General features: G+C 44.9%; 1 protein-coding gene across 2 annotated transcripts in view; it reads left to right on the top strand.

Moving 5' to 3' along the window:
- Positions 1 to 25,116, top strand: part of PLXNA4 (plexin A4) — a 780,904-nt gene that overhangs the window by 673,435 nt on the left and 82,353 nt on the right. For both annotated transcript variants that reach the window (XM_069087251.1, XM_069087250.1), the window contains 9 exons: positions 279 to 469; positions 6,243 to 6,394; positions 8,022 to 8,139; positions 13,978 to 14,114; positions 15,515 to 15,682; positions 20,261 to 20,354; positions 20,531 to 20,770; positions 21,619 to 21,765; positions 22,863 to 23,097. In XM_069087251.1, coding sequence (XP_068943352.1) covers positions 279 to 469; positions 6,243 to 6,394; positions 8,022 to 8,139; positions 13,978 to 14,114; positions 15,515 to 15,682; positions 20,261 to 20,354; positions 20,531 to 20,770; positions 21,619 to 21,765; positions 22,863 to 23,097 — 1,482 coding nt within the window. The remainder of the gene's footprint in view (positions 1 to 278; positions 470 to 6,242; positions 6,395 to 8,021; positions 8,140 to 13,977; positions 14,115 to 15,514; positions 15,683 to 20,260; positions 20,355 to 20,530; positions 20,771 to 21,618; positions 21,766 to 22,862; positions 23,098 to 25,116) is intronic.

The raw sequence follows: 25,116 nt of genomic DNA, 5'->3' as shown, positions 1-25,116 counted from the left end.
TTTAACAGGTAGACTTTTGGACTAGTACAGACCCTGCAGGAATGGGAGAAACATTGTTGAAGGTGGTAAGGAGACTATTGTTTGATTATTAAATCCGTCTCTCCAGATGGAGTCAGTCAGCTTGCATCCTATTCAATTATAAAAGCTGTCATCTTACGTCCTGTATCCTACCACTGAGGCCCCCTTCTCTGTCTGCCCTGTAGGCTCCAGTCCTAGACTCCATTCACTGTTCTTCTAACTTTCTTCCTCAAGGTCCATTTCTTGTGCTTTGCCCACAGTTCATCTCTACAAGTGTGGGGCCATGCGAGAAAGCTGTGGCCTGTGCCTCAAGGCTGACCCAGACTTCGAGTGTGGCTGGTGCCAAGGGCTGGGCCAATGCACCCTCCGACAGCACTGCCCCACCCAGGAAAACAAATGGCTGGAACTGTCAAGTATTAATGGCAAGTGTACCAACCCCCGCATCAATGAGGTGAGCCAAGGTATCCTCCTCTCTAAATCCTGGGTTCAGAGTAGACCTCTGAGAGACCATTCTGGAGTCAGAGCGGGGAGTTGTATCCTAGGGTTACCGCAGGTGGGGCAAACTCAGGGCCAATGTGGCTTGTTGGCTCTAGCTAATTGACTCTTCCCATGAACCTTGGGTAAGCCTCAGTAATCTGAAAAGTCCTTGTCAGTTACTTTCTGATTTCTCTCTATGGTGATTGATAACAGTTTAAAATAAATAACAATAACTAGTATTTCTATAGGACTTTAAGGTTTGCAGGGTGCTTTACAGATATTATCTCATTTTGTCCTCACAACAATGCCAGGAGATAGATGCTGTCATTGCCCTCATTCTACAATTAGAAGAAATGGAAGCTGGGAGAGGTTACGTGACTTGCCCAGAGTCACACAACTAGGAAGGCTAGATTTGAACTAGGGTCTTCCTGTTTCCAGGTCCAAAACTCTTGCCTCCTGATCACAGGACACTTAGAAGTCATTTAATCCAACCCTCTCATTTTGTAGATAAAGACAAGTGAGGTGTAAGAATGGCAAAGGGCCTGCCCAAAGTTATATAAAGAGGAAAGGGGGAAGAGGAGGGATTCTAAGCCAGACCCTTTGACTGCCAATCCTGAGCTATTTGTGCTGTGTCCTACAAGTCAGGCAACAGCCCTGAGCTAGCACCCACTGTGTAGATTCTTTTAATCAATCAGTCGATCAACAAACTCTATGAAGTGTGTACCATGTTCCAAGCACTACATTAAGTGCTTTTAGCACACGATGCTGATGTTACAAGGCGCTTTCTATAGACCACATCAGCACTTCCGTACACATTATTTGATTTGATCCTTTATAAAAGTTCTATAAAGTTTCATCTTTAATATGGAGATAATAACATTCACACTACTTGCCCCATGAATATTGCAAGGATTCAATGAGAGAACAGTCGTGAAGCATTTTGTAAACTGTAAGGCCCCGAGTGAACGCCAACTATGATCATCATTGGTGTCATGGCAGACCCTGCAGGGCAGAATGAAGGCAGGGAGACGAGGCCTCAGTTTCGGGGCGGCCGAGGGTCGAGTCCTGCCTCTGGCACTCACCGCTGTGCTCCCGACTTCTCAGTGTCTCAGTGTCCAAGACAACTCTCCGGGGCCCTAAGCTGTAAAAGAAGTGTGGGCCTAAATGGAGACAAGTTTCCTCTCTGTGCAGCCCCTCATATTCAAGAAATCAACCATCTGGGCAGCACACACACACAAGCACATGCACATGTACGTACACAGAAATGCATGTGTGCATGTGTAGGGGCAGGGAATGGAGACAAGACCTGTGATATCATTGGTACAGTGGAATCCCAAATAAGGGAGAATAAGGAAGCTCCCTCTATGCATTCAAGTTGGCACCTTCTCAGTCTCTTAATATGTAAATAAAGATAATATGAAATCTGCCTTATCTAGTATCTATCATCTACAAGCACACACGTATACATATAAGGATAATATATGTTAATATGTATATACATGTAGGAGGCAGCTAGGTGGCACAGTGGACAGAGAACTGGTCTGGAGGCAGGAAGTTTGTTGTTCAGTCATTTCAATCTTGTCTGATTCTTTGTGACTGCATTGGAGTTTTCGTGGCAGAGTTACTAGAATGGTTCACCATTTCCTTCTCCAGCTTTTTTTTTTTTACAGATGAGGAAACTGAGGCAAACAGGGTTAAATGACTTGTCCAGGGTCATATAACTAGTAGGTATCTGAGGTCAGATTTGAACTCAGGAAGATGCGTCTTCCTGATTCCAGGTCTGGCACATTATTTACTGTACCACCTAGATGTCTGGGAGTCAGGAAGACTAGAGTTCAGTCTGGATGCAGACACTTACTAGCTGTGTGACCCTGAGAAAATCACTTAATCCTGTTTGCCTCAATTTCTTCATCTGTAAAATGAGCTGGAGAAGGAAGTGGCAGATGACTCCAATATCTCTGCCAAGAAAACCCTAAATGAGATCAAAAAGAGTTAGACATGACTGAAATGACTGAAGGATACATGTGTGTTTGTATATATAGACATACCTAGATGTGTATACCCATGTGTATATAAACATACACATATATGTATACACACACACACACACACACACATATATATATATATACATACACACATATATTCCTATATCCTCCTGAAAGCATTAATTTCCATGAGGGAAGAGATTGAGGATTATAGAAATTGTTTAATCCTGAGCATAATGCTCTGAACACAATAGATTCTTAACAAATTAGAAAGACATCTTGGGTATAAGTAGAAAAACCAGCAGAGAGAGTCTGAAGATCAGCTGGAATGCTGTCTATGGCATTCCATGGTGGTGTGACATTGAGCAAACCACTTAACCTTTCTGGGTCTCAGTGTCCTCATCTATTAAAATGGGCTGGCAATATTTCTGTTCCCTACCATATGGAATTTGAGGGAAAAAGTGCTTTGCAAACTCCAGATACTGTGAATATGTAGAAATTTGTACATAATTATTATTTAATAATGATGTAAGGTTGAAATTCTTAATGTGTGTGTGTATGTGAGAGACAGACCTCTTAGGCAGTCTGGAGAAACTTATGGAGTCCTCAGAATAGTATTTTTAAGTGCATGAAATAAAATACTTTTTGCTTACAAAGGAAGCCAAATATGCCAAAATGCTGTTATCAATAGATTTTTTAAATAAGTTCAAAAATCCCAGGCTAAGAACTGGTGATAAGGAAGAATTGTTATAATTACATTAAATGGAAATAAGACATTATTTTGAGAGGAGCATGACATGATAGATTGAGAACTAGCCTAAAAGTTGGAAAGGCCTGGGTTTAAGTCCTAACTCAGATGAAGACTGGATTTGTGACCCTGGGTAAGTCATTTAATTTCTCAGAGTCCCAGGCAATTCTCTAAGGTTATAAATTGTACAGCAGGTGCCAGTCTGCATTCATAGAGGGAGTTCCTCATCAGAAGCCCTCTAGACCAAAGAAATTCAGAAGTCTAGTTTAAAAAAAAAAGTGAAAATGGTTTAGTGGAAAGAGGCCTCCATGGCTCTGGGGTCAGCAGATCAAAGTTCACATCCCATCTCTGGTGGTTACTTCTTTGTATCACCTTAGACTTAATGTCCACGGCCTTTGGTTCCTTACCTATAAAATAAGGGGGTTGGGGTAGGAGACCTCTGAGGTCCCTTTCAGTTCTTGAGCTAGGATTCTGTGATTATGATAATAAATATTTGTCTAATGCATAAGGAGCTGTAGAATTTTGAATTTTTTCAGTCTTGTCATGAATAACAAGACTTCCCGAAGTATCTCCCGGGCCAGAGCTGCCCTCTGCCAGGACTACACCCTGTTCCCTAGCTAACTGGCCAAGCTACAGCCTGATGTGCTCCCGACACTGGTCCATTTTTCCTTGGTTCTTTTAAGGTCCTGGCCCTACTGTCCACTGCCTTGAACGTGCTGTGGACACTGAGAGTTTTAGCCCTCTCCCCTTTCTGTTTTCCTTCAATCCTTTCTCAATTGTTTTCTTTGTGGTTTGGGGTTGAAGAGAAAATGTGAGTATGCCAGCTTTGATAAGGTCAGCAAACAGGACTGATTGACTCTCACACTGATTCTTTGATTCAGCTGATTGTCCCCTCTTCTGTTCCATCCACGAGGAGCTTCCTTTCTGAGGCTCTCTCCTGAGGACTAGCAGCTCAAAATCAATTTAAAGGAATTCTCAACTACAAAAAAGTTTGGGGATCCCTTTTCCCATAACTCGTGGTCCCCATCTTGTTCCCCTCTGCCCTTGGCACAGAGAAATCTCAAGACCCTACTCTAGAAAGGTGCCTCTCTCCCTCCATGAAGCCCTACCAATTAACCCCACCCTTTCAGAGTTTCTGGAAGACTGGCCACACCTTGACTTCAGTGCTGAGGCTGTTCCCAGAGCCATTAACAGAAAAGTAATCTCCCTGGGCCAACTGTACATCATTGCCAATAGCATGTCTGCCATGAGTGGAAGGAGCTTCTAACTTCCTGGCCCATGTCCAAAGAAATCACTGGGAGGAGACAGCAAATTAAACAAACCTCCCCGGAACCTAAGGCTATTTACCAACTCGTGTATTGGCACTGTCACTCAAGGGAATCCAGGAATAAGGATGGTCTGACAGATAAAACTCCTCTTTTTTTCAGTATGACAAGGTAGGGGCTGGAATACCATGTCAGCATTGGCAGCCCTGGCATCGGACGTGCTGTAGGGACTGGCTGAGGGGATTATGGAAAGGGCATAAGCTTCTCTCCAATTGGTCCTTCCCCTTCCCCTCTCTGAGGACCAGGCTCCTTTCCTCCTGCCTGGCTCAAAGACAGATAGCCGATTTTCTCTTAGAAGTTTTCTTCTTTATGCCCAACTTAGAGATGGGACTATACCCCTGACTTATCAGGGTACATGGAAGAGGAATAAGGAAGGGATTGGATATAGGATTATACTGGTTTAGGAAATTCACAGGTGAAAAAACCCTCTCCCAAAACAGGTCACCAACTTCTCTGAGATTTCTAATCATAGAGTATTGCCTGAAGCACTAGGAGATTAAATGACTTGTCCAAGATCAAACAGTTTGTGATCAGGGCAGGACTTGAACCCAGATTTTTTTGGTTCTCTATTCACCATGCTATATGGGTTACAGGCAACATAGAAAAGATTAAAATGCAGGTCTTATGAGTTCTCCTCTCTGCTGCACTAATTCACTCCCTAACCTTGATCAAGATCCAGGTGTCAGGAATGCTGGCAATGGAATACTGATATTTGCCACCATCTTGGCCCATAAAATGCCTCAAAATCCTGGCACTGAATGTGTTATATCCTTGCTAGTTACTGCCATTAAGAGTGTGAAGGCCTAACTGTATTTATTTATATTCTGATCCTACCTCAAAGCAGCCTTCCAAACCTTGGTTCCTAAAATTTCCAATTTGGGATCTTAATGCATATGGCACCCCTTGGGATAGTAAACTCAGTCACTGTGACCAAAGCACAGGGGTAAACTCCCACTTAAATCTATTTGCAGATTTGAATCAAGCCCAACTGTGAAGTTGGATGGATTATAATGAAATGCTTTTATAGTCCTGGGAATGTGCTCAGAGAGTTCTGGACCTTTCCTCATGATTCTGCTACTAACAGCCTAGGAGGGATTGGGGGTGGTAACCTTCCCTCCTTTTTTCTCTCCTGCTTTCCAGTAGTTATGGATCCTATCAAGAGCTTTGAATATTGGCTCATTAAAAAGACATGGCTTTAAAGTGCTTTGCCAAAAGTGACTGTTAATTGATAGTTACAGTACCCAGGCTGCCCTCTTGGGGCTTTGGCACTAAATAGGAAATCAGTTAGCCACAGTTAGGAAAGAGAAAGCACTGCTTTCCCTTTCCCCATCAGTTAGGCAGTATTGTTTCCATCAAGAGTTGGCAACCAGCTAGTACTTGACAAATGGGCAAGCATGTTATCATAGAAGTCAGTTGCTTGTAAGGATCAATGACCACAAATAATATTGGGGTTGTGCCATCATCTGAAACATGTGACAGATTGGATGGGAATTGGTAGGGGTGGCGGGCATGTTGCAGGCACTTAATAAATGTTTATTGATTGATCGATTGATTGACTGACATAGCAGTGATAATTCATGGACCAATATATCACTTTATGACCTGTCTTGATTTTGATAACCCAAGTTCCAGGTTAGCGCCCCTCACTTTCACTTGGTTTGCTTCTGTCTTCCTCCCTCCCTCTAGATCAGCCCGTCAACAGGTCCCCGGGAAGGAGGCACCAAGGTGACCATCCGAGGAGAGAACCTGGGTCTAGAATTCCGAGACATTGCTTCCCATGTCAAGGTGGCAGGGGTGGAATGCAGCCCCCTGGTGGATGGATACATCCCTGCAGAACAGTAAGTGGGGTCCATTCAGTGCAGAAAAAAAGGAGGGTGTGGGGAAGGAAAGGGGTGCCTTGCCATTCAGGTTTGCTCACAGGTGAACTTAGGACTAGAGGAGTAGACTGGAAAAAAGTTAAGTATAATACCGAATTGAGAGTAAAGCAGAGAGATAAGGAGAGGAGAATAGTATGGGCGGGGGGAGGAGAGGGCAAGAGATAGTGGGTCCTGATTAAAGGTGGAAGAGTGAAATAAAATGAAAGGTACCACAGAAGTATGAGTATGAATTGTTCAGTGCACTCCCAGCACCCATCATCCTCCTTTACTTACCTTTGCCCTGGAGGACCCAGGACTCATACTCTGAATATGAGAAATGATGCTCTTCAACCACATGTACTCCTGGTGCTTTGAATGACTTCTGTCTTTGCAAAACATACTGACCTGAGAAAACAACCAATGGCAAGACCACAGTAATCCCAGGGTTGAGGCCACCCAGGTGAGGCTAGGTCTGTGCCTTGAATATCCTTGAAATAAGTCATTGAAATTTTCTAGCCTCCCAGATAGCATTGCAAGGGAAACTAATGTTCTCCACTGTCACCTCTCCTCTCCTCTCCTCCCTATGGCCCTTTACCTGTGCGTAGTAATGGAAAGAGTATTGCATAAGACACACCTCAGGGCTTGCTACCTGTATGACACTGGGCAGGTCAGATAATTTACCTGGACCTCAACATCCTCCTCTTTTAAATAATCTAAAGCCTAGCTGACCTCTATTCTAAAGTTTCTTCTAGCTCTATCATGCTATGATACCCAAACAATCCCGTTAGCTCAGCTGGATCCAGACCAGATTCCCAATAGCCTTTGCATCAAGAACACCAAGGATTTCTCCTGACCTTCCTCTGTCTGTTCACAGCGGCTCCAAAGATTGAGGCTTCAGGTCTTCAGACCAGAGCCCTTACCCTATCATTTTTCCAACTGTACCCTACAAGTAACCCTTCTTTCATGGGATCAGAAACTTAGACCTGCAAGGGGCCTTGAAAATAATCTACAATTCCAACCATTGAATACAGATGGATTCATTACAAGATTATTAAACAATGGTAGCAGAATAAAAATAATCTACCATCTGACCACTTCATTTTACACTAATAATCATAGCTAACATTTATCTATCGCTTACTGTGCCAAGTGCTTCACAATTCTCATTTGATCCCACCAACAACCCTGGGAAGTAGGTACCACTGTTATCCCCATTTTACAGGTAAGGAAACTGAGTCTCAGAAATAAGAACTGAATTGCCCGAGGTCATGGAGCTGGTATTCAAACAGAGGTCTTCTGATGCTAAACCAGGCACTTTTCCCTCAATCCCATTAAGCTTTGTGGATGGGGCATATCATCTGCCAAAACTCACAAAATCAGCGTACTAGTGCCTCAGAAGTCATCTAGTCCAAGCCCCTCCTTTTACAGATGGGGAAACTGAGGCCCAAGGTCACATGGTCAATCAGAGGCAGAGTCTGGATTTGGATCTAGGGCCTCTGACTCCAAATCCAGCCGATGTCTTGTTTTCCCTCCATGGCATGGCAGGGCGGATGTAGGGAGGGCAGTTAGCCCTATTATCTAGCTCAGGCTTCTCTTCTTTTGCCTGCAGGATTGTGTGTGAGATGGGGGAGGCCAAGCCCAGCCAGCACGCTGGTTTTGTGGAGATCTGCGTGGCCGAGTGCAAGCCCGAGTTCATGGCCCGCTCTTCCAAGCTGTACTATTTCATGGTGAGTCACAATAGCCGTAACAGCTGCCTCCCAGTCCTCGTGCCCCGGGCTGGGACGCTGTCTATGATGCTGGAGATACTGCCAGGGCCTCCAGCCCAGGACCCAAGTGGCTCTTTCAGGAGCCTGTCCTTTCAAATTAGAAGAATAAAAATAATTGCTCCCATGTATAAAGTGTTTTAGAGAGGCTTAATAATATAGTGAGAAAACACCGAGGCCCGCTTAACTATACCTTTCTGTTATAAAGGAGGGGCATTGTTGGGGAGGGTGGTGATAGGAATACAAAAAAAAAAAAAAGATGAAAAGAGCATTGATGAAACATTTAAAAATACCCAGAAAAGAGCAGAAGGAAGTTCAGAAGAGGTCACAGACAAGCAGAGCTGTGTTGGCTCTATTGTGTCCAGTGTATGCTTTTTTAAAAAAAATCCAAGCCATACACAATAGAGATTAATGTTTTTTTTATATACCTCCCCTTTCTTTTCTTTTTAGAAGGCAGCATTTGTGTTTGTTGGTGTTTGCTAAATGCATGGTATGAATAAAGAGAATTTAGAAAATTGAAAAATTAAAAATGGAAAACACTTTCCTTGGATCCGGGAGACTTGGTTACGAAATCTCTTCCTGTGTAAACTTGGCAAAATCACTTGACCTCCCTGAGCCCCAACTGGATGATTCCTAAGACCCCTGTCCTTATTATCCTATGATTCTATGAAGGCTTGTAAACTTCTTTCCTCAATAAACTGCAGGGTAGGCAGTGCAAGTGCAATTGTCATCCCTATTTCACAGATAAGGAAACTGAGACTCAGAGAATTTTAATGACATGCTCTCAGTCTTTATACCTAAGATCTGACTCCAAAATCAATCTCCTTTTTACAACACCATGCTGTCTCAGGTGAGGAAGCCTTAATTCATTCATTCATTTACGAGAGCTTAATGAATTTGCCCATGATGACAAAGCAGGTATATTTTGGAGCTGAGATCTGAACCTAGATCTTCTGGGCTCAAGGTTCAGGAATCATTCCATTATATGTTGCCTCCCTTGGTTCTCCTAGATTTATCCCAACATGCCCAAGGTTATCCTTGCTGTCATGCCATCATTCTTACCATTCTCCCATCCTGTCAAAATAGCATCCCACTGCATTTGTACCCTATCCCATCATGTCACATTCTCACCTCATCTGTCCCTTGGCCTCAGTACCCATTCACTGCCCCTGCCCCACCACTCTCCCATTTCCTCATTCATCCATCTCACCTTCCCCACATCTTTTTACTAGATCCTTTCCCTCACCACCCCTGTCCCCCACTATCGTCACCTCTCTGTCTGTTCTCCCTCTTTCCCCCTTTTTCCACCTATTCCTTGCCCCCACATGAAATAGACATCAATCGGAGTCTTCTAGACTCCAGGACTGGCACTCTCATCATTGCACCACCTCGCTTCCTCTACTCATCCCATTCAACCTCATCTCCTCCTCTGTCTGGCCATGGGCAATGGACACTGCATCCAAAAGCCATGTGCATTTAGACCTCCACATCTCCCCATTCTTCCTTCCAGCTGTTCTAAGTCATCCTTCAAGGCCCTGCTTGAATCCTTTCTCCTCCACCAATCCTCTGATCACATGCATCTTCTTCCTTGAACTCACGCACCATTTGTTGTCTGTGTCACTTGTCCAAACATTTAACACAGACTCCCCCGCTTACATTTTATTTAGCATTTTTATGTAGAATCATAGAATTTTAATGCAGAAAGAAATATTAGCTGCCATTTTTTTTTATAGAAAGGCAGGGGGATGTAGTAGACAGAAACTAGGTTCAGTCTCAAATCCTACTTTCTACTTGGGTAACCTTGGACAAATCGCTTAACCTCTATGCGCCTCAGTTTAGTTATATGCCAAATAAAGGAGCCCCTTCTCTTTCTAGATGTATGTCCCTATGATCTCATCCAAGCCCCGTCATTTTACACTGGGGTCTAGAGAGATGGAGAACTTATCCTAAGTCACATCAAGTAGAAGAGCTGAGAATTTAACCCAGGTCTTCTAATTCCACATCCATCCTATTCCCTTTCCACTAACTTGGGTAAAAGCTTGGGGTACATTTGGCTCCTTGGATCTTGGGCCATCACCAGATGTCTTGACCTTTGTCTTACTACTGAACTTCGATGACTCTGGAGGGAAAAGTGAAGTTGATGACATTGCAAAGTTCTACCCCACTCATATCCACTTCATACGCAAGTCAAGACATCACCCTTGTAATGTCATTGTCGTCTTAGAGAATGAAGGGCCACCACCATCACCACCAATTCTCTTCCCATTCCACTGTCTTCCTCCATTAACCCACTGTTATCTTTTGGGGTGCAGGACCCCAAATCAACTGAGGGCTCTTCTAGGGGGTGGGGGTTGGGTCTAGCCACAACTCTGAGGGAGAGATCCACATTGGGCACATAATTACCAAAACCTGATTCTGCTCCTTCCCTCCTACTTCAACTATATCCTTAAATGATAAGAGTTTGCCTAGATAAGAAAACTTTACAGAAGGTTAGGGGAGGTACTGGTTAAGGGCACACCATGATAACATTGTAAGACAACTGACTCTGAAATCAAAGGACCTGGGTTCAGATCTCTTCTCTTCTGCGTGACCTTGGGCAAGTCACTTAACCTTAGAATTCATTTTCCATCTATAAAATGGAGAGCTCAAATTAGATAGCCTTGGAGATACTTTTTAGTTCTAGATCAATGATGCTATGAGACTTCCCATTATCCCAAGTTACATTTGAAAGTTGTATCACTTGGCACCCACACATAGGGCCCCAGAGGGGCAGGGGTGGGTCAGTAGATTCTTACCATTTCAGGGAATAGAAGAGGGGCTTTGAATTCCCCTGCCCTCCCTTTCCAACATCATGGAGCCATATATTTTCTTTCTTCCCCTCCTCAGTGCACCATGGCCACACACCACATTATCCAGGAACCAAAGGTTAAATTCTCTATTAGGGTTTGGAGGTACTAAATTGGCACCTTCCTGCAGTTACTCCACAGGATGGGGAGGTAGGGGGATGTTTAGTAACCCTTCCATGGATGTTCAGGAGTCCTACCCCCTAAATGCAGGGCTGTGGGGTTGGAGGAGGGGGTTCAAAAAGTCAGCTCTTCCCAAGAGCCTCTCCCTGGAGCGAGGCATCATTGTTGCTTCCTTGTCTCTCTTACTCCAGCCACTGAGCAGAGTGAGGAGAGAGTAAATAATCCCAAATCTGATTTTCCATACAAACCCATAGTGAAATATTTATGAAGCATGGCTTGAATAATTAATACTTTTCTCGCAACTTTCAAATGTTTCTCCATCACATCCTCCCCCCTCTGAATAACTCCTTCAATCCAGGCTCTGATTATACCAAGACTGTGAAAAGTGAAGGCAGCCTAGATTATTTACTTCCCTAAACCCTTGCATACAGGCAAAGCTAGTCTAAAGCTTCTTTAGATGTTGAAATTCCCTTTAACCAAATGGGAGATTTTGTTTTAAGGGAGGTTGCTTTGAAACACCTAGATACTGACAGCATTTCCCCACCAAACACCCCATATGCTTCTAATACTAGTTTGCTGTCCTCTCCCTTCCTGGAATAGGTCAGTAAGGGGAGAAGGTCAACCCCCTTTCCCTTTATAGAGGGAAACCAAGGAAACATGTAGAGAGAGGGCTTGAAATAAAGGAATCATAAAATGTTAGATCCAGAAGAGATCTTAGGATCTTAGAGGCAATCTAGCCCAATTACTTCATTCTACAGATGAGGAAACTGAGGCCCAGAGAAATTAAATAAATCAAGCCAAGCCAGAATTCAAACCCAGGTCCTCTGATGCCCACTCCAGGATTCTTTGGCTGAGTCAATGAATGAATGAAAAAGCATTTTTAGGCCCTTCTATGTGCCAAGTGATGAGGATGCAAAACGGTCCTCACATGGTTTCTCTCAAGGAGCTCACCTGCTAATTCGAGGAGATGAAATTGCTACAATGCACTGGGGCCCAGGGATCCTTAGGCAGCATGTCAGGTGACTGGATTTGGTCCCTGCAAAGGATTAAGGAGGAGCAGGTAGGTGGAACAGCAGAAAGAGAGTCAGAAAGACTTGAGTTCAAATCTGACCTCTCCCTCACTACTCCTTTACTCTCACTTACTAGCTGTGTGACTCAGGGCAAGTGGATTAACCCAGTTTGCCTCTGTTTCCTCATCTGTAAAATGGGCTAGAAAAAAAATGGCAAATCATTCCAGTATCTCTGCCAAGAAAACCCCAAACTCAGTCACAAAGGGTTGGACAGGACTGAAATGACTGAACAAGAAGAATAGATAAAAGCAGGGCAGAGAGTAAGGTCCAGGGGACCTTGGGAAGCTGGGGAGGATGGATGGTAAGCCTGGGGGGGTTTCTCCATTTCATCGGAAAGAGTTGTTAGTGACTTCCCAGGTCTCAGTGAACAGCCGGGGTAAACAGGAAGCTGAGGCTGGAGACCCGCTATCAGAGATGGGTTCTGAGAAGGCCCCAGAGTCAGGGAAGGGGTAAGGAGGGAAGGCTAGGCGGGGAGTGTGGAAGAGAAGATGGGGAACTGCGTGGTACAGGAGCGGCAGGAGACCCCAGGCAGTTAGTCACCTGCTGCAGTGACCCTGAACACACGCACAGGTAAGGACGGGCACAGCCTTTTCAAGGACACGTGCATGAGCAAGCATCGCCACGTGTGTGTGATCCGTGCTAAGGCAGGCGAAGGCCACCCCATTGGTGTGCATATGCCATCTGGGTTTCTTTTCTCCTCTAATGGTGTTATTGATCCCCAGCTCTAGGTAAAGTCATTGTGTCAGTCAGGTACCAGCCTGCTGAGAGGAGCGAGGCGAGTTCCAAGCTTTGGGGCCATAATTCTTAAAAGGGGTGGGGGGAGGTAGTCTTCATTTAAATGCAGATACTGGCTTCTCACTTGGGACTGAGTGGAAAGTTTTTCCATTAAAATGCTAATGAAGGACCAAACTGCAACTCCAAATCCTCGAACAAACAGACATTTTTCTCTCTGCCCCCCCCACCCCAGCCCTACAGAAGGGCAGTGGGGGCTTCTGTAATATACTGATTCCTTCCTCTGGCCCCTTGCCCACCCTGCTGCCCTATGGACCAGGAGAGAAGGACAGCTCCCTAGACCCAGCCACTGAAAGGTTACGGCCTCATCAGCAGATTTGTCAGACTCTGAGGGGTGGTTACCTTATGGTTTGACCCTAGGAAAATTGCTTCCCCTTTCCAGGAGAGGTGTCTAGAGGATAATGCCAAAGAAACGTGGGGTAGACGCCAAAGGGAAGGGGCTGGAGAACTAGCGATCGTCCCAGACTAGCCTTTCAGTCTCTGCTCTCCACTATGTTATCACAGGATTTCAGGCTAGAAAGAACCTTGGAAATAAGGAAGTGCAGTCCCTTCATTTTACAAATGCATTAACTGAGTCTCAGGGAGGAAAAATCACCCAAGTGCTACCGCTGAAAGGGACCTCAGGAATCATTTTGTCTAAAGATTCTGAACCTTTTTGGGTCACGGATCCCTTCTAGCAGCCTAGTAAGACCTATGGACCCCTTCACAGAATGACATTTATAAATCCTTAAATAAAACATATAGGATTGCAAAGGAAAACAATTATACTGAAATATTGTTTTCAAAAGATTTTGAAATTCACTGATACCAGGTTAAAAACTCATAATTTAGTCCAACTTTTTCATTTTATAACTGAAGAAACTGGGACCCAGGGAGAAGAAGCAAGACAGGTTGCAAACGATAGTTGGGGGATTCAGACCCAATTCCAGAGCTTTTTCTTCCTCACCTTCTTAACTGAGTCTTTCTCTACTCAGACACTGACCCTGTCTGACCTGAAGCCCATCCGTGGGCCCGTGTCTGGGGGCACCCAAGTGACCATCACTGGCACCAACTTGAATGCAGGCAGCAACGTGGTGGTGACATTTGGAAACCAGCCCTGCCTCTTCTACAGGTAACAGTCCCCTTCCCTGTGGCACTGACCTTTGTGGGAGCTTCAGGGAGTGACACCAAGCCACCAGGTGGAGACTCCCCAGGGGATGGAAGCACAGCTATTTCTGATCATGGCTCCTTGATTGTATTTCTTTTTTGTTGTGTGCCCCAGGACATTTTAGCAGTACCTTCTGTTCCAGTTCAAAGACAGCTATATGGCACAGTAGATAGAGTGTCAAACCTTGAATCAGGAAGACCAGAGTTCAAATCCGGCTTCAGATGCTTACTAGCTGTGTGACCCTGGGCAAGTCACTTAACCCTGTTCGCCTCAGTTTCCTCATTTGTAAAATGAGCTAGAGAAAGAAATGGTTAACCACTCCATGATCTCAGTCAAGAAAACCCCAAATGGGATCATGAAGAGTCAACTGCAACTGAAACTACAAGTATTTATTTTTATGGGAGGTTGGAATTCTGTGATTGGAGGTCGCATATAGTATGATAACCATTGAAAAATGATATCAGCAAAGGTGTAATCATCCACCCTGCTGAGCTACAGGTCCAGGCAAACCCCCTTCACTGAGTCCTTCCTCTGGGCTGCCCTCATTCTTCTCCTCCCCAGCTTTCACTTTTCTGCCTGCCCCCACCTCCTTGGGAAGTTCAGTTGGATTCAATGTAGAGTACATTCCCAGAAACAGGATATTTCCTAGGATTCGTTTGGAGCTGACTCCCCTGAGCCTTGGCTCTGCAGTCACTGACTCTCTTGTGGTCCAGGAGCAGAGCTTCCTAGAGCACCAGCCCATCCTCACCTGCCCCCCACCACCACAAACACACACACACACACACACAAACACACAGTCATGCTGAGAAAATAAAGGCAGGAGTACCTAGGGAACAGAGACAAGAAGAGACTGTGATGGAAATCCTGTCACCCATTGTGTGATCAGGGCGGCTGTAACAGAGGAGGACAAGTGGTCCAGGTGGATTCTGCTTTCTAGAGCACTCTCTGTGGAGAGCACTGAGGGAGAGGAGAAGGGGGGGGCGGGGAAGATTCCCTCACAGAGCAGGAGAAGCCCTAGGTGGGGGCGGGAGAGAAGCAGAGATGGAGAGAGACAAAGTCAGAGAGAATCAGAGAGACATACAGACAGAAACAGGCAGAGAGAGAGACAATGGCAGAGACAGACAGAAACACATACATACAGAGAGAGACAGAGAGACAGAGGCAGAGAGCTCTTCATGATTCCACTGGGTTGAGCTACCTTGAAGGAGAGGCTGTTAGAGGCTCTGTGGGCTGTGTTCCCCAGGGGTCACTTTGATATGGTGGCCTGAGGTTGGGGTGCAGTGGGGGTGGGAGTCACACACACACACACACACCCTCTCTCTAGTGCCCAGTCCCACGGTCTTCTGCTTCTCCTCTTTCCCAAGGCGATCCACGTCACACATCATTTGCAACACTACTTCCTCAGAGGAGGTGGCTGAGAAGTCGAAGGTGCTTGTACAGGTGGACAAGGCCAAGATCCATGCAGATCTCTACTTCCAGTACGTGGAGGACCCCACCATCCTGAGGATCGAGCCTGAGTGGAGCATCATCAGGTAAGGCTCACCTTGTTGGAGTCCGGAAGACCTGTGTTCTGATCCACCCTCTAACACTGCACTGTGACCCCCGCTAATCTCTGCATCTGTTTCCTCATCTATAAAAGGAGGGAGTTGGACTGGGCTCCTTCTAAGGCCCCTTCTGGCTGCAGCTCTATGGGCCAATGATCTCGGGAAAAGCATCTTTTCCTGCTGCCACCCTTTGGTTTCCACCCTTCAAAGCTCAGAGGTCTCTAAATCACCACCTGCTTTTGTGGGTACTTTGGGAGTTGGTACAAGTTGTTCCCCAGATGACCAGATCTCTCATGTTTCTGCTGCTTTTGTTCCTCAGAGGCCCTTGAGTCAGGAAGATCTGAGTTCAAATCTAGCCTCAGAGACTTACAATCTGTGTGATTCTGGATGAGTCAGTTAACTGCTCTGTTTTCTCAGTTTCCTCATCTGTAAAATGGGCAAATAATAGCACCTATATGCAAGGGTTGTTATGAAGATAAAATGAGACAATATCTATAAAATACAAGCACCATGCCTGGCACAATGTGGATACTTAATAAATACTTGCTTCCTTCCTTCTTTCCTCCATCCCTCCCTCTGTCTTTCCCTTTCTTCCTCCCTCCCTCCCTTCCACCTTTTCTTCCTTCCTTCTACCCTTCCTTCTTTCCTTCCTTCCTTCCTTTCTTCTTTCCTTCCTTTCTTCTACCTTTACTTCCTTCCTTCCTTCCTTCCTTCCTTCTTCCCTCCCTCCCTTCTACCTTTTCTTCCTTCATCCCTTCTACCTTTTCTTCCTTCCTTCTACCCTTCCTTCTTTCCTTCCTTTCTTCTACCTTTACTTCCTTCCTTCCTTCCTTTCTTCTTCCCTCCTTCCCTTCCTTCCTTATTTTCCTTATTTTTCCCCTTCCTTCCTCCCTCCCTCCCTCCCTCCCTTCCTCCCTTCCACCTTTTCTTCCTTCCTTCTACCCTTCCTTCTTTCCTTCCTTCCTTCCTTCCTTCCTTCCTTCCTTCCTTCCTTCCTTCCTTCCTTCCTTCCTTCCTTTCTTCTTTCCTTCCTTTCTTCCTTCCTTCCTTCCTTCCTTCCTTCCTTCCTTCCTTCCTTCCTTTCTTCTCTCCTTCCTTTCTTCCTTCTTTCCTCCCTCCCTCCCTTCCTTACTTTGGAGGATGTCAAGCTATCTCCATAAAGAACTAGAAGTCTCATTTTGAACAAGGGTCCTCTTAAGGACCCCGGTGTCTGAAGACTGATAAAAACAAAGGTTGGAAGCACCATCCCTCAGATTCAGATTTGGAATGGGCACAAGGTCTCCTGTCTAGATCCACAACTGACCGGTTTCATGACCCATATCTAAGCTTGAGTCTTGAGCTCCCTCAAATAAAGAGTCTAACCCATGCTTCCCTCTATTCTCAGAAATGTTACAAAAAGGAGGCCAGGTGTATGGAACATCTCAAATACTCCTAAAGAAAGGGCCAGGCAATGTAGCACAACGGAAAGAACACTGAATTAGGAGTCAGGGTTCAAGTTCTGACTGCATCAGTAACCAGCTGTGTGCGCTTGGCAAGTCCACCAGAGTGCTCTGGGCTCCCTGATGCCTCAGTTAGGTATTCTCCATATTTCAGAGTCAGAAGGGGCCTTAACTAGTCTAACCTCCTCATTTTATGGAAGAAAGAGACCCAGAGAGGTAATACAGTTTGCCCAAGGTCACAGAGATGGAATTCAAACCCAGATCTGATTCCAAGCCCAAGGCTCTTCTTCCCACCAGTCCACACTTCTTCATTAAAATAAACTCTTCTAGTTCCAACATTCTGGGGTTCTGCTTTCAAACTTAGGAGAGGATTTTAGTTCAAAATGATTCTGTCCCTCACCCAGACATTGGGGGGGATTGTCATTTCCAGACAATGTGTGGACTGTGAGTATGGGCTGTGGAGAGCAATATTGGGACAGGTGATGGTGGGGAAACTACTCTATCAAGAACTCGGGCCACTTGGTCCTAACTCTGATGCCAAGCCTCTAGGTGATTCACCTCATGCCACTATGTACCCATTCCTTACCCCCACCCCAACCCTTTCTCCCATCCCAACAATAAAAAAGAGTCAGCCCTGCCTGCAGTATCATACCAGAGTGACATCAAGACAGACTCTTTGGGATGAGGGATTGGCTAACAAAATTACCCAGTGAATCTGAGATCCTAAGGGCTATTTTGGGTAAGGAATATTTTAAATCTAATTGAAATATAGCCTTTTCCTATGCATAGTGAAACTCATTTGTTTTAGCAGGTTTGTAGCTATTCTGCAAAACCTGATAGTTTTGGTGATGACTTTGATTCAGAAAGGAAAGGAACAAAAGATCACATGACACATTAGTGGCCAAAGCCGAATTTGAACCCAATACCTTGTATATCCAGTATGTTTGCTTTGTACTATCCTTACCCCTCCCCCATCCCCACCTTTGTACTATGTGCAGAAAAGTTCCATTGAATTCACTTCTTGTTTAATTCACAGTTTTCCCCTGCCTGTTAGTCACATAAATAATAGTACTGCACCTTCTGGTTCTATGCAGCCAACCTTGAGTAATGTGCTCATCAAGAGAAAGGTTTCTGACAAGTTCTAAATTCACCAGCTAAGCCAAACAATTTTTTTTTTTTGCTTAAGGAAACAAAATCTGAGAGTGATACGGTTTGCATTATGCATGTGGTCGGTATTAAGAGTGAAACAGCTTGAGTTAAGGAGATAGCTGATAAGTATTGATCATGGTGCTGGTGGTGATGATAGTGATAATGATGGTGGTGGCAGAAAAGGAGAAGGAAGAAGAGGAGGAAAGAATAGCCAGACCACAGGGAAGACCATCATCGTCAAGAGGACATCTCAGTGTTTTATTGTAGCTTCATCTGCCAGAGGAAGGATGGGGGAAGGAGTCTAGGGCAGGGGTTCTTAACCTACGATTTATGAGCTTAGTTGTTTTTTTTCCTATATATTTTGATAACTGTATTTCAATATAATTGTTTTTCTTTGTAATTCCATGTTTTTTTTTTAATTTCATGCATCTGAAAACATCCCTTAGGGAGCCCTGGGCTTCACCAGACTGCCAAAGGCATCCATGATACACAAAAGGCTATGAATCTCCTGTGTGTAGCCATACCAAGGGAGACAGCTGACTGATGTAATGTATTTAAGAATGTGGGGAATATGGGCGGCCAGGTAGCACAGCGAGTAACAGCACCGGCTCCAGTGTCGGAGTGACCTGGAGATCAAATCCCGGGCTCAGACACTCAGCACCACACCCAGAAATAACTGGCTGTGTAACCTTGAGCAAGTTACTTAACCCCGATTGCTTAAAAAAAAAAGAATGTGGGGAATAGATGGACAGTTGGCTCAATGGGGGAATGTGGTGCAGAAGAAGGAGTACACAATCATAGATTTGGTACCTTAGAGATCACCTACTCTGGCTCTCTCTACATTAGATGACTTGCCTAATGTCACATAAGTAATACATCATAAATGATAGGGCTAGGGCATATATTCAGATCCTCTAAACTCCAGATCTGTAACATGTCATTGAAAAGAAAGAGGGTGATTTCCCCACTCTTCCACAATACCCAGAAAGGTTTTAGATAGGTAAGGTGATGGAAATGGTTGGGAAACACTATTCTAGGCATCAGGGTACTCCTTAGAGATGTCCAGTTGCGTTTAGGCAAGGTTATTATATTAGAAGCTGAAAGTCAATGGAACTTCCTCTCAATCTATTTAGGTGAGAAATAAATGACTGTAGGTTCTTTTGAAAAATGCTTAATTGAAAAAAAAATTTAATTACCAAGGAAAAGAAAGAAGAGGCAAAGAGAGGAGAGGACAGGACAGGACAGGACAGGAGGGGGAAAACCACACAGGCATAAATAAGGATGTCCTTTCTACTCCTTATCAGATCACCATTCCCATGGCCCTGCACTGGCAATGTTGTGACCTCTTGGGCCACAGGCAGGCTAGAATATGGCACTTGGGAAACCCTCAAAAACCATGCTTTCTGATCTCATTCAAGCATTCAGTGGTAGTTTAGATGGGAGAGGTGAAGGGTAGAGTCAGTCTTGAGATCTCAGATGAGAAGAGGGTCGCCTTCTCCCCTCTTGCTCTAAAATTTGTCGTTTGTCCTTCTATGATGTTGATTCATCTCTTGGACTGGAGAGTGGGAGATGAGACCAACCTAGGTCCAGGAATGTATATTTGAGGAAAGCTCAGACTTGGTCTTCTCACTTGCCTTAGAATGAATCCCAATGAGGTTGGGAAGAAAGATGGTAGAGAAGTAGCTTGGTCATAGGATTATTGCTGTCCGGACCATACAAATCATCAGTGCCCAGGGTTGCTCAGATAGAAATTGATAGCAATGTCATCTTCTTTATTATTCACCTGGTTACCATTAGCAGCAGCATCATTGTGGAATCTGAGCATCATCCTTATTACTCAACTTACTTATTGTCACCAACATCATTATTCAGTTTGAGGATCATTGTCCTCATGGTTAGTTTTCAACATAAGTATTATCGGTCATTAGCCTTTTCTCTGAACCCAATGACTCACATGACTCATCCTCTTTTCTTTCAGCGGAAACACCCCCATTGTTGTCTGGGGGACACACCTGGACCTCATCCAGAACCCCCAGATCCGAGCCAAGCATGGAGGAAAGGAACACATCAATGTGCGTTGTGGGGACTGGGCAGTTTGGGTGGGGATGGGAGTCCCAGGGTACTGGGTCATGCTGTTTCTACACATATTATCATTTTCCTAGCCTGGACTGTCCTTGGAAGTATGTATATACTCTGTGTTTGTAAACTGAGATACTGCTACAATGAGTGAGAGATTCTGTGTCCACAGGTCTGTGAGGTTCAGAATTCTACTGAGATGACCTGCCAGGCTCCAGCCCTTGCCGTGGATCCTGAACACCAGTCTGACCTGACTGAGAGGCCTGAGGAGTTTGGTTTCATTCTAGACAATGTCCAGTCCCTGCTGATCCTTAACAAGACCAACTTCACCTACTATCCTAACCCTGTGTTTGAGGCCTTTGGCCCTTCAGGCATCTTGGAGCTCAAGCCTGGCACTCCCATCATTCTGAAGGTAAGGGGGAAGTTGGTAGGCATGAGATTAAAGAGACAGGAAATATTTTCTGAGCCAAAATTAGGAAGGCAGTAACCCCTGCCTATTCCCATGGCATGACTTTTCTTCCTTCAGTAGAGTACCTTTCACTGATGATTTGTGTGGTTAGGACAGCAATAATCCTATGACCAAGCTACTTCTCCATCATTTTTCTTCCCAACCTCATTCTTTCTTCCCAATCTCATTGGGATTCATTCTAAGGCAAGTGGGAAGACCAAGTCTGGGCTTTCCTCAAATTAACATATCGGAGACCTTGAACATGAAATCTAGTCTGACTCCCTCATTTTACAGATGAGAAACCTGATTCCCAGCAAGCAAACACCTCTGGCCATATATTGGAGGGCAGGTAATAGATGAGAAGAATGGATCTAGTCAGCTTATTTCAGCTTAGCTGGCTGATGCCCAAATTTGGAGTTTAGGGAATGAGAAGCCAGAGGCTCATACTGCTTCTTTTCCTACAGCCTATCTCAGGTCATTTCTCTGGTAGCTTCCGGGGAATGTTGGGGTGCCCTCTCCTGACCATACAAACTGTTATTAGTTTTCATACTCCCCTAGGAAACTCCCAGGGAGATACAGTGGATAGAATGGTTTTGGAGTGGAGACACTTAGCAGCTCTGTGACCCTAGGCAAGTCAGTTAACTTCTCTATGCCTCATGTGTAAGATGAGGGGGTTGGACTGGATGACCTCTAAGGTGCCTACACCTAGTATTCAATGGTCCTGTGAAATGTGAGTTCAAGTTGGGAGGAGGAGATTCATTACTTGCGGTAGTAGTTTCAGGCTGGGGAATGGGGCTTTTCTATCTATCCAGGGCAAGAATTTGATCCCACCAGTGGCTGGGGGTAACATGAAACTGAACTACACAGTGTTGGTGGGAGAGAAGCCATGCACCGTGACAGTGTCAGATGTCCAGCTGCTCTGTGAATCTCCCAACCTCATTGGCCGGCACAAAGTGATGGTGAGCCTGGCATGACCCGACCCAGACGGAGCAATGGGATGGGAGGGACAAGGGGCAGGAGGGAGAATGGGGAGTTCTCTTGTTTGACGTCAACAATCTTGGGATTGTGGGGCCAAACCTAGCATGTGAAAGGCCCTCCTGGGCTTTTCAGAAACTCTGTCCCTTCATCTCACCATTTCTCTGGCAGCTTCCTGGGAATGTTGGGGTGCCCCCTCCTGACCATACAAACTGTTATTAGTGTTCATGCTGGCACCTCCACCTCATAGGCACTCTCCTTTTGACCCCTCCAACTTTTACTCACTGTGCTTGGTGTATACATTCCCCAGGCAAGTTCCAGTCTGAACAGCTTCCTTTGCCAACTGAGAAAGTGTTGGTTGACAATCAGGGCAAGGAGTGGGAAACCTCTCATCATTTCCTGTTAATAGACATTTATTTTAAACATTCACAATACACCTAGTGCTGTGCTGGTACTGAACAGACACCAAAAAAAAGGGAAAAAGACATTGATCCCTGCTCTCCAAGAGCCTAAAGTTGAATTAGAGAAACACATCCAGGAAGCACTCAAGGCAGAAGGAAACACTAGATAGTATGGTGCAGACTAGACTGCCATATTGTGTGAGAGGAGGAAACAAGAGTGGTAGCCTGAGGGTACTGTGTGCTCAATTTTCCCACTTCTTATATATACAAGGAGTGCCAAACACTAATTCAATTTCCTCCTTCTTCGAAGAACGCTAATTATCCGTAGCTCATTCCATATGAAAACCGAAACCACTGACTTCCTTCCCTCCTCAGTAGAACATGCACTTCACTGGTTTTTGTTCGTTTTCAGGGAGAGGGATGGGGTGTAATAAGTCAGCCATACTCTCTCACTCTGTTCTCTTGTGACTACTCTAGTGGTGTAACTTTGTAGTACAAATGGCCTGGCATTGCCGATGTCATTTCTTTCCCCCATCAGACTTCCTGGTCCTCAGTAGACAGTAGATTAGGACTATTTCAAACCAGGACAGACTAACTCAAGCCTCTCTTTATGTCCATCTCTCTCTTCATCTCCATCCAACCGCATGGCCCACCACCCCTTCTGGCTATGTGTCCTACAGGCCCGTGTTGGGGGCATGGAGTACTCCCCTGGAATGGTGTACATCTCCCCAGACAGCCCCCTCAGCCTGCCAGCCATTGTCAGCATCGCCGTGGCAGGCGGGCTCCTCATCATATTCATCGTGGCCGTGCTCATCGCCTACAAGCGCAAGTCCCGTGAGAGCGACCTCACTCTAAAGAGGCTGCAGATGCAGATGGACAACCTCGAGTCCCGTGTCGCCCTGGAGTGCAAGGAAGGTATCTTCTGGGATGGGGGGCTCCAGTTCCAAGCATCACTGCCAATCAGCCAGTGAGCATTTATTAAATACCTGCTGTGTAACAGCACTGTATTAAGTGCTGAGGATACAAGAGGCAAAATATGGTCACTGCCTTCAAGGCTCTTGTGGTCTAACGGTCTTTGTCTTCCAGACAAAGCTGGAAGGAAGGAATGTGAGCTTCTGGAAGATGAGGATGGTTTTTTTATTGTTGTTTTGTCTGTTTCTTTGGCGCCAGTCCAATATTCACATAGCATGTGTTTAAAAAATTCCTGGTGAATTTAATTGACCCTAATCTAACCCAATCTTCCCATTTTACAAATGAAGAAACTGAGGCCTGGAAAGATTAAGTTACTCTTCCAAGGTGACAAGCTAGGTAGTGGCCAGATCCCGAGACTTCTGCATAAATTTCCCGATCCTAGACCAGTGTTCTTTCCACTATTCACTCAGGTCGATAGCTGGGGGCAACAAGATGAAAGACATACATTCAGTAGCAGCATAGAAATGGTGCTGATAGGGGCGGCCAGGTGGCGCAGTGAGTAAGAGCGCCGGTCCTGGCGTGGGGAGACCCAGGATCAGTTCCGGCCTCAGATACTCAGCACCCACACAAAAATAACTGTCTGTGTAACCTTGAGCAAGTTACTTAATCCCAATTGCTTTAAAAAAAAAAAGAAATGATATAGGTATTTATATATATATATGTATGTATATACATATATGGGACTTACACACACACACACACACACACACACACACTATTCAGTGAGTACTTGCCTTCCCTTTGGCAGCTGGATACTGAATGACTCTACCTAGCACCACTGCTCTGGGACCACACTGGTGAGAGATTTGGCCTTGTTGCATTATCTATCATCTATTAATTTATCTATCTGTCTGTCTACCTATCTCTCTATCTGTCTATCATTTATCTATCTACCTATCTATCTATCTGTCTGTCTGTCTATCTGTCTGTCTGTCTGTCTATCTATCTTTCTATCATTTATCTATCTACCTATCTCCTTATCTTCTTTTTAGACTGGACTTGTGCTTTTTTTGTTACAAGGAACTCCCAGTGAAGAATCTTCTTCTACCACTGCAGATCTGTACCTACACTGCAGCATATAATTTTAGAGAATTGCCTGAGGCAACGAGACTTTTTTTTTTTTTTGAGATTGAGTTCCCTTTCTCACCCAGGCTGGAGGTACTGCAGCCACTCACGAACTCAGTCCCAATGCTTAACAGCACAGAAGCTCTGGCCTGTGCACATCACCCTGCCTTAGGCAGCCTTATGAACCCTTCTCTCCTAGAGCCACATCCCATCGGTGGCAGCCTTAGTTCAGGCACCAGATCAGCTTTAGCCAGACTGTAGTTCAACACTCCCAAGTCAAGCCGACCACTAGTCTCAGAATGACCTAAGGATAGAATAGCTCTGAGTCCAGTGGGAGATGTGATACTAAGGTCACCCAGTCTGCAAGTGTCAGGGGCAGCTTGCTGGAATGGAGAAAAAACCAGTCTCAGAGTCCAAAAGACTGAGGATCAAGTCTTGCCTCTCACACATATGTGGATGTGTGATCCTTCAGACGTCACTGAAACCTCAGTGCCCCAGTCAACTCTCTAAGATTGTAAATTGCAATGTTGGAAGAAGGAGTTTCCTCATTTCATTTTTCCTTCCTTTTTCTGTGTGTATGTGTAATAGTTGAGTACATACATTACACATATAATACGTATATATGATATGTAATTATATATACACAAATATATTAAACATAAATGTACAAAAGAGCTTGATGAAATTATATGTAAGCAATCCAAGAAAATGTAGGGGTTGGGCTCTTGTAAACCCTAGGGAATCATTTTCATGAGTGACCCTGAGACCAAGAATTTATGCTGGTTCTTTGCTGTAGATTCTTCTATGGAATAAGCTGGATTCTGTACCTGGGGGGTTTAGACCTCACCAATTCCCTTTTGGGAAGTGCCTACTTTTTGATGGGGAAACGGATTCCTT

Source organism: Petaurus breviceps, unplaced genomic scaffold (genome assembly GCF_028583685.1).
Source record: "Petaurus breviceps papuanus isolate PSGF00001 unplaced genomic scaffold, PetGlider_PUasm1.0 181, whole genome shotgun sequence".
Classification (NCBI taxonomy): domain Eukaryota; kingdom Metazoa; phylum Chordata; class Mammalia; order Diprotodontia; family Petauridae; genus Petaurus; species Petaurus breviceps.
This window is presented reverse-complemented; position numbering and strand designations above follow the sequence as displayed.